Source organism: Octodon degus, unplaced genomic scaffold (assembly GCF_000260255.1).
Source record: "Octodon degus isolate 3935 unplaced genomic scaffold, OctDeg1.0 scaffold00003, whole genome shotgun sequence".
Classification (NCBI taxonomy): Eukaryota; Metazoa; Chordata; class Mammalia; order Rodentia; family Octodontidae; genus Octodon; species Octodon degus.
Genome location: NW_004524579.1, coordinates 11260358 through 11274206, shown reverse-complemented (window position 1 = coordinate 11274206; position 13849 = coordinate 11260358). Strand labels below are relative to the sequence as shown.

The 13849-nt window shown below is 42.4% G+C and overlaps 1 protein-coding gene across 1 annotated transcript in view; it reads left to right on the top strand.

The window, feature by feature from the left end:
* The first annotated feature begins 5695 nt into the window (after positions 1-5695).
* Positions 5696-13849, top strand: part of LOC101579480 — a 55881-nt gene continuing 47727 nt past the window's right edge. Inside the window, exons 1-3 of the mRNA XM_023713459.1 lie at positions 5696-6130; positions 6398-6536; positions 10131-11188. Of these exons, the coding sequence (XP_023569227.1) occupies positions 5723-6130; positions 6398-6536; positions 10131-11188 (1605 nt within the window). The 5' untranslated portion in view covers positions 5696-5722. The remainder of the gene's footprint in view (positions 6131-6397; positions 6537-10130; positions 11189-13849) is intronic.

Here is a 13849-nt window from a genome sequence, read left to right as displayed (position 1 = left end):
GTGTCCCTCAGAACATATGTTCACAACCGAGTCTCCGTGTGTGAATGTGACTTTATTTGGAAATAGGGTTTTTGTAGATATATGCTAGGATGAATTAATGTGGGCATTAAATCCATGCTGGGGCCCTTCTAAGAGACACACTTAGACATAAAAGGGACACGAAGAGAATGCTATACAGAGATGGAGGCAGAAGGTGGAATAATTAAATCTGTGAGTCAGAAAATGCCAAGGATTACAGGCAGCTAATAGGAGGGAGCATGGAAGAGATCCTTCTCTTCAGCTTTCAGCAGGAATACAATCCTACTAAAAGGATGTTTGTCTTTTTGGCTCAATGGGTTAATACTCTCCAGTATGGTAGCTGCTGCTCATATGCACCACCTAAAAGGTAATAAATCAAGTTCAAAGAAATGAAAAACACAGTGCCTCTGATGCTTCAGCCTTAGTTCTAGTGATCAGTAGCTTCAGGAGAGTAATGGCTTCTATGTGCGTGCACGGATATAGAACATACCTCCAAAGGCTAGCACAGTATTCGCTTCCACTCACTGGCCTGCTACACTGTCAACGGCTGACTCAAAAGTAACATCACATTCCCTGTTCACAGCCACCTCCTCCCGCAGGACACCGCGCACCGGCCACAGAGCTGCAGTCCTCCACACTTCCTAGAGGGGCACATCCAGCCCACTTCCGGTGCGCGCGGCGCGAGGCTCTGCCGCCTGTGTGGGGGCGGGGGCGGGGGCGGGGGCGAGGCCCGCCGAGGGAAGTGCGAGTGGGAGGTCCCAGCTCATCTGTCTCTGTGGCCCTCGGCGGCCTTCCGTCCCGGTTGCCCCTGAGGCTGTCCCGCCGTCCGCCTGGCCCGGGCTCCCTGTCTGCCGGCCGTCGGGCCGCCCGCCCTCGCAGTGCCTCCTCCGCCGCCTTCGCTCCTCGGACTCCCGCAGCAGCGAGCCGGCTTGCGGCGTGCCGGGCCTCCGCCTCTGTTCAGGTCAGAGCTCGCTCGTGGGCCAGGGCTCAGCCCTCCTCTCGGCTTGCCCAGTTTGGGCGAGGTGCTCAGTCAGACGCCCCGAGAGCGCCTTCTCTTGGTAGTTCTGCAAAGGAGCTGAGTTAGGTAATAAAGTGTGTGCTACTTACTGCGGGCCTCGTTACTTTTAAGCCCTGTAATGGCAAGGACATTCTTACCTCTTGGCTTAGCCCCTCGCACATGTCTGCACAGATTGGTCCTCGGGAGATATTAAAGAAATGTATGAGAAAACGCAGGACTCTTGTAAAGGGCGCTTTGATTTGGCTGGGAATGCAGGTGATGGCAGGCAGCGTGGACCTAGGCGTCAGGCCACTTCATTTGAGAGCAGGCCAGACTCGTCACTTACAGACTGCTGGGCCATTGCATGTGTTCTCTTTTCTTCAACCGTTGAGCTTACACCTTAGGACGATGTGAGGATAGAGTGAACTAGCACTTAAAGCAGGTGCTGGTGTGTGTAAGAGAGGCGCGGCTGGGGTTTGCTGTGGCAGCCAGGCAAACATTGTATTACATTAGAGTGGAGACATCTTAGTTCCTCTCCGAGGCTGTCCCGAAGAGCCCTGCAGGTTTCCTCTAGGTTACTGGGAGGAACAGTGAGGACCAGGGATTTGCCTTCTCCCAGAGGGAGGGACTTGTACCCAAAGCCAGAGCTCCACATTACAAACCCCACCTCCACCCAGGTGCTGGATAAGTGCTTTCCTGGACTACGTAAACAAGTGACAAGTCAGTCTAGGCATCAGACCAAAACAGTTGGTTTATCCTCTCACTGACAGGGCTTTCTCAGATGTTCACACTAGAAGGTAGTGGGAGCTCACCCCTTAGACATAGAGGCACCTCTCTCCAGATTTCTGTTATGGGGTATTGGACCTCAGGGCACTTGTGCTGACTTTTACTGGCTTGTGTTCTTCTCCAATAAAGCCTTCTGTATAAGCTGTGCCATTTGGTGTGGAATTTGCCTTACCTTGTCTCACCTCAATCATGCCTTGAATGTGTAGTTGACTCCATTGTTTTAAAATATATTTTGTTATTCAGGCAGTAGGAGCTGATCACTGTTTAAAACATAGTTTCTTTCACTTTGCATTAGAAGAATGTCTTCCTGGGCAAGGAAGCTCCTTGGGAGGCAGAGAGTGACGGGAAAGTAGCAAGAACTTTTACTGTGGTTTTTGTGGACAGAAACAATGAAGATTAGGGCAAGCAAGTGTAGTTTGACCAGTATGAAAAGATTTAGTGGACTCTGGAGCATTGAAGTTGTCCTTAGTCATTTGGTACTGCACTCTGAAGTGATGAGAGATAGGGTGTCTTGAGGGGAAGAGCCTGACAGAAAAGGTAGTGGTGGTGTGGATCCTGGGTCTGCTGGTTTCCATTTGAAAGGCATGCTGACAAGTGAGTTGCTTGTCATTTCTAGGAATTGATTAACCTTGGGAGTGACATCCCATGTCATTAAGGCCCCAGATGTCAAATCCTTGAAATGATACATGTTTAATACACTAAACAGTGCTATTTAGATGTTATTTCCAAGTTGTCTAACTGTAATGTTACATTATTAGTTCCACTTTTATGAGAGCAAATTGGGCCTGAGAAAGGTTTGGTTAGTGAATAATATCTGACTAGTGCCATACTCTCAAGAGACTGCTATGTGATTTTTAACTAGGGTCACCTAAATCCAAAGCTGGTGGTCTGTCTGTGAGCTGAAACAGTGCCTTCCAGGTTAGGATACCGTGCAAACATAGATAGTCCACATCAGGCACTTGAGAATACCATATTGAGCACTCTGACTTTGAACTTTGTTATTTTACTATACTTCTGTTAAGTTTTTTATATAAGGTGTACTATGATTCGTGTGTTAGAGATATAATGGTGAGTAAAATCATTGATCTACTGTATTTTAAAACATTTTAGTCATGAATAAAACAAGTATTAGCCAAATAGTCCCAAAAGTGTATATATGGACAAAATGAGAGAAACACTTGGAGGGAAAGAAATGTAGTGTTCTTTTAGTTTTGTTTCTGCAACTCCTAGCTGTGCCATAGAGGGGAGTGTACCCATGCAGGAGGTGGAGAAGAAGCAAAGATGATTCTTTTATGGTTAGGAACTTCCCTGAATCTCACAAACATGGAGGACATGTTGGTGAGGCATATCATCAGTAGTACAAAATGAACAGTATCACAGACACTGGAATTAAAAGACAAGAGACTGGGGCCAGGGAGATAGCTTAGTGGAATAGGTCGTTGCCTGGCAAGCACAAGGTCCTGAGTTCCATCCCTGGCGCCAAAAAAGACAAGAGGCATAACATATATTAGTGATCACTAAGTGAAGGACACAAATCATTGTGATGCAGCCCTGGTAAATGCTAGTCATATATCCATGCACAGATGTGACAGTTTCTCACCTCTTGATTTCCTGAATGCCAGCTGTTAAATAGTGAGCCCTAAAGAGCTACTTGGGATGCTGTGCCGGAGGATTGCAAGTTTGAGGTCAGCCTTAGTGAGATCCTGTTTGAAAATAAAAAGGGCTAGGCACATAATTCAGTGCTTCCGGGTTTAGTCTCCAACACTCAACAAAAACTTATGTAGTTAATATGGTTGGTGAACTAAAATATTAAGAGACTCATCAAGTTTCTTTGTGGAAAACATCTTCTAATATCTGGCAAAGTGTACTTCTGGAAAGGCTGCTCTGTAGGCATCTCAGATTTAACTTTCTTCATGAATACCTGAACAAAGGACACCATGTCTTCAGTCATCAGGACCATAAACTCTAGTTCTTCACTCTTCTTTCCTCTAAACGCTTTCTAGTGTGTTCTCCTGTCTAATATCTGCATTGAGTTCAATCCCCCCACCCCAGAACCGGGGATTGAACTCAGACCCTTGTGCTTGCCAGGAAAGTGCTTATTCCACTGAGCCATCTCCCCGGCCCCCTCTGCTTGTATATTTTGACTCCCATAGCTCAGGACCTCAATGTCTCCTGGCCAGATGGTTGCAATAAACCTTCTGTGTCTTTTCCACATCACTCTCCCAGATATCCCTGTGGCCATAAGGAATCACCTAACTAAACCAGACCCTTGATGAGCAGCTGTTACTCTACGTGTGCCTCTTCTTGCACTATTCCTTAATTACTTCCTAGGCTCTAGAACAGGGTTCTTAACCTGGCTATGTGTCACAACAGTGTAGGGTACTGACTGCAGCTCCATTTTGGGAGATTCTGACTCAGTGACTCTGTCATTGATTGATGCTCCATGGCTGACTCTGAGGCAAAGCCAGAGGTGACTACCATTATTCCAACCTCTGCAAACCATATTGGACTTCTTCAGTGGGCCACATGCTGTCACAGTCCATCTATTTTTACTGAATGACATTCCTCTGCATCTTCGCCTGGCACACTGAGATGAGATTCTACTCAGATGTCTCCTCCAGGTAGTTCTCTGTGGTTCTTCCAGCTTTTCTCTTCTTGCTCTTGGTCAGTGGTCATTTCGTTGTGCTTACTATACTTGGATTTATCACTGTGTGTGTTCACTTGTCATTTTCCAGAGTGAACTAAAGAGTGCTTGGAGACAGAACCTGTTTCCTGAGACCCTTGCTTAGTGCACTGCCTAGAACATAGTAAACATACAAGTATTTGTTGAAATAATAGGCAAAAGAATCTACTTCCCTTTTCCTTGTATCATGTCAGAACTGCGTGAATTAAAGTCCAAAATAATTTTCCTTATTTGTATATTTGTCACTGTTATCCATGGTTCTTTTCTTTTTTCTTTTTTTTGGTATTGTAGGGCAGGGTCTACAGGGTGTTCAGGGACTCACTACTAGATCGGACTTACAGTGATCCGCCTGTTTACAGCCTCTCAAGAGCTGGGATTATAGTCACGTACCACCATGCCCAGTCTCAGTTGCCTTCTCAGTGTACCTCAGGGCAGGGCCAGCATGGCAGGCCTGGGAATGGAACCCCCAGCCCCTGTACCTGCTTGCAGGCACTTTAATGCACTGAGCTATTTGCCTGGCCTTCATGGTCCATTTCTAATATTTCACCATCATTGCAAATACTTAACAGGTGGGCAACCCTAGGTTCATATGTTTGATTAGTTTGGGGTCTTGGAGAAATCCATATACTTTGAAGGTCACTTTCTTTATATATTAAACATGGAGATAATAACACTATTGTTATTGTCATCCCCGATAATATAGTATTTGTAAGCTGCCTGGCCTAAACTAAATGTTTATTAAGTAAGTTCCCCTTTTGGGGGAGAACCCATTTCATACTGGCAAGAATTAAGTATTTCACATGCAGAGCCCAGTGATGTACTCACTTCCTGTGTGATTTTGATTAGTTTATGAATCTTAATAGCCTCCTTTTGTGATTGTCCTCAGAGAGCACTATTTGTTATCCCTAGTGTCCCTAACATCCCTAACAGTACTCCTGAAGGTCCAGTTGGTTTCAACAATACCAAAATTTTGTTTCACATCCTGAAAAAATCTTGAATCATTTAAGATAAATTATTTTTATGGAGCTGCCTTTTAGTCGGTTTTCTTGACAGTGCTATGTTCCCTGGTAACTGGAGTTCAAAACCTGGTATTTACATTCAAAGCACCTGTGTAACATGAGCACTGTCGGCCTCAGGGACATCCTGAAGAGCTGGAATTCAGAAGGAATCCCACAGACACAAGGCTCCACCACCTCCTTACAGCAGCTGGGCAGGCTTTTCAACTCCCTCTGCCCGGAATGTCAGGAGAGGCCTCAGCCTTTTCCTGCTATGCTCCAAGAGAAGAAGAAGGACTTACAGTTGTGAAGGTTGAAGAAGAAAATTATGTTTGGGGGAAGGACTCTGTCCTTGAGGGAGGCTCTGAGAGTCAGGAGTTCTTCCGCCAGCGTTTCAGGCAGTTTGGTTACTCAGACTCTGCTGGGCCCCGGGAAGCGCTGAGACAACTGCAGGAGCTTTGCCATCAGTGGCTGAGGCCAGAGGTGCACACCAAGGAGCAGATCCTGGAGCTGCTGGTGTTGGAGCAGTTCCTGGCTATCCTGCCCGAGGAGCTGCAGGCTTGGGTGCAGAGGCAGCCGCCAGAAAATGGAGAGCAAGCTGTGACTCTGCTGGAGGAGCTTGAGAGAGGAGTTGATGAACAGAGGCAACAGGTAGGAAGCAGTATTTTCATTTGTTCCTTGGACTTATTGTAGGTTATTGCCATTGTGAGTAGCATGAACTGGGCTCTCGGAATTATTCAACTTCTGTATTGGTGTATTAAGTATTCACCTACTGGTTGAAGTTACAAGGGACTATAGTGGTTGTTTTCTCTGTAACTCTCTAATCATGTGTCTGTTTCCTCCTTTCCTTCCCTGTTGCTCAGTGTGTTCTTATTTATGTAGCCCGATAATCATAGTGCTTTACTTGCTTACTCCTAGGACACAGCTGATTGCCAAGAAATGATCTGGAAGGAAATGACACCCATGGGAGCACTGACATCTCTGTGTAACTTACCACTGCCCCTGGAGAACCAGTGCAAGAGTGAGACTCAGGAGCCTCACTGTTTCTGTGGGAAAGGTGAGGATTCCACACCATTCAGAACACTGGAGAGGGCTCTCACACTTCCTATGGTTCATTCACAGTAAGTGGTTTAAGTACAAACCAAACTCTAAACTGCACAGGAATAACAAAGGGAGTCTGTGTTGAGGCTCTTGGAAGAAACACATCTGCAGGAGGGAGCTGTGCCTTCCCTTCCTGCCAGGAATGAGGTCCACATCCTGTTCTAGAGGACAAGGCATGGCCTGGTTGGAGGAAGTGCTTGCTTGTCCCGTGCTTAGACTGCTGAGGTATCTCCTTGGCCCTAACTACTCTTCTGAGTGCATCTATACCAAGTGATCCCATTAACTATCCCCGTTTGATGCTTAGCTATATGAAAATGCATTCATTCAGTTTAGTCTGTTACATTATTCATTGTTTTAATTACTTTCTTGTTGCTGAGGTAGAATGCCTGATAAAACTTAAATGAGGAAATCTATTTCAGCTCACAATTTGTAGAGGTTTCAGTGCATAGGCAGCTATCTGTATGGGAAGGTGCCATGGCACCCAGAGAAACAGTTCATGGCATAGCAGGCTGGAAGCAGCAGGACTTCCTTCTTTTTTCCCTTTTTATTCAATCTAGACTTCAAGGGTATGGTTAGTGTCATTCATACCCACTATGGGTCCTGCTTCTTCAGTAAATTCGCAATCTATACCCAGAACCATGCTAAACCATTAGTTTAATCCAGTATTCCAAGCCCACAGTGCAGTCACTGTGAAAATCTCCACCTATGAGAGCGTTGGATTTTGGGAGGGCATCTGGATGAAAGCTATAATACTCATTGTTTTCTCTATGGTTTTATTGCTTAGATTCATGAGCGTGGTTAGTAAGAATCAGTCCCAAGAAATAAATCGATTTATTGTATGATGGTAGATTCGCTTTATAAGGACCAAGCGTAAGGGACAGATCCTGGAGTGGTCGTGGAAAATCTATGGCATGTGTTCCAGAGGTGGCTGTATGTTATTGAAACCTGGAAAAAGTTTGCCATCACTGTCCTAGATCTTGACAATTCACCAAAGAAATCCATGTCACTATCCACTGAGTTCTCTTTTGAACTGCCTCTGTTTCCCTCATACATCCTACCCCAGTACTTCCCTCTGAGAATATTCTTTGCACCAAATGGGAGCTACATTAAAGCGCATTTTGGAAAATCATCCACTCTCCTGTCTTTTGTTGTTGTCCTTGTTGTTTTGAGTTAGCATCTGGCTATGGAGCATGGGTTGGCCTTTAACTTGCTTATGTAGTCCAGACTGGCCTAGAAGTCATGGTCCTTCTGCCTGAGCCTCCGTAGTGTTGGGATTATTGATGTGTGCCACCATACACTAATTACTAGTTACTCCCTTATTTTAAAGCAGGTAAATGACAGTATTAATCAGTTTTTCATCACTATAATGAAATACCTGAAGTTGCAAGTTGTATAACAGAAGGAATATTTTAGCTCATGGTGTTTGTAGATTCATTTCTGGGATACCCTCTGCTTTGTCATACCACAGTAATGATGACAGGTGACAAGAACACATGTAGGATGAGTGATCACAGTTTGTGGCAGGAGGCAGAAAGTGAATTAGGTCAGGTTTAGGCATTTATAATAGTCCTCTGAGAAAAACAAACTATGAGGAATATCTTTTCTTATTTTTTTTTTCTTTTGGCGGAACCAGGGATTGAACTCAGGCCCTTGCGTTTGCCAGGGAAGCACTTATTCCACTGAGACATCTCCCCGGCCCCCAGTGAGGAATATCTTAATCCTTTTCAAGAGCAGAACCTCAGTTGACCACTTCCACCTCTTAGTGGTTCCATCGGTTCCCCCATGGCCACACTGGGACCCACTTGCCCATAAAAGAACCTGTGCATGAGCAATACCCAGGGGGAAGCAATATCTGAATCACTTGGGGTTATTTCTGATTTCTTTTTCAAGGTCTTGAGAGATAGAGACTCTACTGTAATTTAAGTGTTTGGAGGTCTTTATATCAGAGTATGTGTAGAGACAGGGTTTTGCTATATAGTCAGAGCAGGCTTTGCCTTCATGATCTGTGTCCTGAAACTCTTCACCTCCTCATACTGTCATCTCTGGGGTTATGATTTTTTGTGGGTTTTTTTGCAGAACTGGGGATTGAACTCAGGCCCTTGCGCTTGCCAGGGAAGCACTTATTCTATTGAGCTATCTCCCTGGCTCCAGGGGTTATGATTTCAACATGTGTATTTTGGAAGCTGCACACATTCAGATCATAGAAGGAGCCAACTCTCAAAGCAGCTAATGGAAAGAGGCAGCATAGTTGTAATGAGGTTTAGGTGGAGCATCATGTAATAGCATCAAGAGTGAAATTATTTGTTAAGTGAGGCAGAATGGCTACATCCTTAGCTAAAATGATTTTAGGCTAAAGAGCAATAGTAGGGGGTCCATAAAGAGTTGTAATGAGCAAACTGTGACTTTTCTTCTACGACAGCTTCCTATAATGTATATCCCTCCATTTAGTGCCTAGAATTAGGGCATGAAATCACTGTTTCTATACTACCTTTTATAAATACTCAAGTAACTTATTTTATTCTTAATTTCTGTCATTGCTGGGAATTATTTTTTGTAAACTTGGTATCTAATTTTGTAGAATCTTAAGTGTATAGTTCAAAATAAAAATATTTAAGCTTTTCTGATTCATAAATCCAAGGTTCAACTTTCTGGTTTCACTGTGTGTATGTGCATGTGTGATACTTGAACACATAGACTATACATTCTGGGAACATATCCTACCACTGAATTATAGTCATCTCTTTTTGTTTATTGTTTTGTTTTTCCTTTGAGGTAGAGTCTCACTAAATTATTTAATCTGGCTTTGAACTTGTGAGTCATTGTGCCTCAGTATCCTGAGAAGCTGGGAGTCAAGCTTGAGCTATCACACCTAGCTCAGTGTGATAATTTAACTTTATGTAGTTATAGAGTTAAAAAAAGAATTTTATTTCATTTTATGTTACTTTAATTTTTTGAGAGAGGGCCTCACTCTGTAGTCCAGACTACACTTGAACTTATGGTGTTCCTATGAACTTATGGTGAACCTATGGTGCCTCTGAAGTGCTGGAATGACAGGCCTGCTCCGTTATACCTAGCTGAAGTATTTTAAATCCTATAAGTTATATTGTTCATTGTGTCTTATTCTATTGCTTATATTTATTTGATCCCCTGGAAACTTTCCGAAAATGCAATTGCCTTCATGCTTTTTTGGTTCCTTTTTACTTACTCCTGTCCAGTAATAACCCCCAAGGTATATTTTCTATAATACAGAATTATTTCCTAGCTTCCTCATTTCTTTTCCTGATGCTCTTATTTGTCACCTTAAACATCTATCCAGGCTCACCATTATTCCTGTTCAATATTGGCTATTATTTATTGTGTACTATCTGATGGGGCCACCTCATCCTACCCTGGTATATTCTCTATTCCAAACTGAGAAGCTAATTCTGAGAATTTTTCTCCTAATATATAAAACGTCTTTTTAATTTGGTTTACTTTGTTCTACTACAATCCTTTCCTTTCTTCTAACATGGGGGTAAATCATACTTGCATTTTCTGTTCACATTTTTAGATGACAAGATGGCGAGTGACAAAGTGTTGACAGTGAAAGAAGAAATTATTGAACATGTAGAATCAGTAGCTCTGCTATCTTCGGGACAGGTAGTCGAAGCTTCAGGAGATCTGGACAATGCTGAGAAGCAGAGGGAAAGTGTTGCATGCAACACAAGTCAGCTCTCTTCCCAGGAAACACATGTTAGTCTGGCAGTCTTCAGCAAGCAAATTCCCACAAAACAGAGTATCCTTCAATGTAGTGAAAATGAAGAACATCTCAGTCTCAACACAAATGAAATTACAAGACAGAGTGTTCACACAAGAGATCTTTATGAATGCTTTGACTGTGGGAAAGCCTTTTGCCAGAGCTCAAAGCTGATTCGACATCAGAAAATTCACATTGGTGAAAATCCTTATGAATGTCATGAATGTGGAAAAGCTTTAAGGAGCCACTCAGAGCTCATTACGCATCAGAGAATTCATACTGGAGAGAAACCGTATGAATGTGGTGAATGTAGAAAAGCCTTCAGCCAGATTTCTGCCCTTAATCAGCATAAGAAAATTCACACTGGCGATAAAGCATATGAATGTACTGAATGTGGTAAGTCTTTTGGGAGGAGCTCTATCCTTATTGAACATCAAAGAATTCACACTGGTGAGAAACCCTATGAATGTTGTGAATGTGGGAAAGCTTTCAGGGGCAGCTCAGATCTCATTAGACATCGGAGAATTCACACTGGAGAGAAACCTTATGAGTGTGGTGAATGTGGGAAAGCCTTCAGCCGGAGTTCAGCACTTATTCAGCACAAGAAAATTCACAGTGGAGATAAAGTATATGAATGTACTGAATGTGGTAAGTCTTTTGGGAGGAGCTCTATCCTTATTGAACATCAAAGAATTCACACTGGAGAGAAACCTTATGAATGTAATGAATGTGGAAAATCCTTTAATCAGAGCTCAGCCCTCACTCAACACCAGAGAATACACACTGGGGAGAAGCCTTATGAATGTAGTGAATGTAGAAAAACATTTAGACATAGGTCAGGCCTTATGCGGCATCAGAGAACACACACTAGAGTCTAACACTGTAGGTAAGAATTATACAGTAGTGAAATAGTGTCATAACTTTAAAGTTTCCTGAGAGAGCCCAGCACAGTCCAGTAAAATAAGAGGAGCTCCACACAGCAATATTAGGATTCTTGAAGTGTTTAACGGAAGAATGGTAGGTATTTCCTAGGATTGATTTCATGATAATGAGTTTCACCTGAAGTACCTTCTCCTCACTTTCAGACCAATGCAGATAAAACTGCCATTAGCACCTTCACAGAAAGTCCAGGATTAGAACAGATAAGGAAATAGCTGCATACAATGTGATCTTTTCCATGCAAGGGCATTTGTGCATTTTGTATGTGGAGACTTGTGCTGAGTTGAATTATGTGGCATGTGAAAGCTGTATTATGCTGTCAGTCAGTTTAATAGTATGTAAGATGGTTTGACATCCAAAAAATGATGGCATATTATACCCCTTGGTAATTTTTCCTGCTGCTTTGAGCTTTCTGTTGAAGTTAATTCTGGCCTTATTTGTTGAGCATCTGCTATGTTTAGCCACTAGGGGGTATATGGCCTTTGCCCACCCACCAACTTTTAGTTTCATGCTTAGGGAAACACGTATTGAATACATGAGTGATACAGTATAGTATGGCGATTTGCTAAGAGAAAGCCAGCCTCCTGTTGAAAAACAGGGCATGGATATCCTACCTGGTCTATGAGTAACGAAAGATTCCTTACATGTGATGAAGTCAGAGATAAAACCTAAATTGTAGAAAGTTAGCAAGGTGAATGACACAGGTGAAGAGGGAGAAGTCGGAGAACATATGTGGTATAAAGATAAGGGAGATCTGGAAGCATCTTTTCGTTATGATTCCACTCTAGCAACAATTTATTTTTATACATAGGTGCAGAAGGCAGACTTGTATTGGTTTCTCTTCCTATTTTTAATCACTGTCACAGATGAAGTGAGCTCTGAGGCCTTTGCATGCTCAGAATTAATGTGCTAGGAAACTCTAGTGTATTTTATTGAAACAGTGTCTGTATATCAAGGAAAAAAATGCATGTTTGGAAGGAGAGTGGGAGATGGACCATTTGTGTCCCCACCACCTTGGGGCTCAGGAAATGGGAAGATTGTAGGAACACAGTGGGAAATCTGCTTTCTCAGGTCCCACTATTTGTCATTCCCTATACATTTCTTTCAGCACCAGGTTTGCTCTTCAGCCACTTGAGGCCAATAAATAGTTCTTGGGATTAACCTTTCCAATTGGTGAAAATTATATTTCCCTACTAATTTTTATTTTGATAGTTTTACCTAACCCACAGTTCCCAAAGATAATTCATGTAGGAGTCACGTTGGAAAATTTGGTAATTGTAGGTATTGTAATAGGGTATGTGCAGTTGAGTGTTTAAGTTAAAAAGTTGTGCAAATTATCACTGAGCAAAATCCCAAATTTATGTAAAGGGATTCTTCAAGTGAATAGGGAGTTACCTTTTCTACTAAGTAAATAATTTTCTTACTGAATAATCATGAATTAACTGTGAATGTTGATAATACAGAAAGTGTAAACATCCACTCTCCCAGTATTCATAGGAACAGTTAACATTTTGTAATATTTCCTATTGTATTTTTCTCCTCAATTCCCAGTATTTTTGTAAAAGCTCTTGTATAGTAAATAATTTATGATAACTAATTTTAACATTTATGTTGAATTCATACTTCAACTGGTCAAAATCAGAATGTAATATAGGATGTAATAAACCTTGAGTTTCAATGATTTCATTTGAAATTACTATTCTTTCACAAGTAAGGAACACAAGAATGTGGAGTGAAGATTGGAAGTATGAAAAAGGTGTAGAAACTGAAAGTGCTTTGTTGTGTGTCTGTCTGTTTTTCTGTTTTTAATTCCCTGGGCCAAAAAAAATCACAAATCTACAACAGTTAGTCTCTAGGAATACAGCTGACCAGCCTCACAAAATGGACATGTGAGGTTGAATTGGGGAGGCACCATGAAAATAATTGTCTTCAAACATATGAACATTATATCCACTACAATTAGGATTTTCACTTTCCTATGATGGGGAGGGGAGTCTTATGTTCCAGACTGCACTGCTATGAGCATCCCTTTCTCCCTCAGCAAGTCCTCAATAGAAATGGAACCTTAGACATTATGATCAAATTTGCGTTAAATTTCCAGTCCTCTGAGACAGTGTTAGTGGGCCCTGGAGGGCAGACATTGCTACCCCTTGGAATGCTTCTATAGCAAGAGAAGACAGCTCAGACTGAGCAGAAAGGCATGAACTCTTGTTCCAGAAAAAGTTGGTGAAATAAAATAACCCATTTCACAAATACAATGTTAAGCTTTTGACTACAAGTCCATCTTTGGCTCCTTTCACATAAGGTTGCAGACTTGCAAGGTGAATTGCTCACAGCTGCAGAATTCATGGGAAAGCACTAATGACGAAAGGCCTTGAACACTTCAAATTGAATGTTTCTTTAGCTTAGAAAAGAGAAGATTACCAGAAAATTTCAACACCCTGGGGTTGTCATGTTCCTGTTACTGTCTCCCTCTATTCTCTTTTTTCTTTTTTTTCCTTTTTTTTTTTTTTTTTTTTTTTGGTGGAACTGGGGATTGAACTCAGGCCCTTGCACTTGCCAGGGAAGCGCTTATTCCACTGAGCCATCTCCCT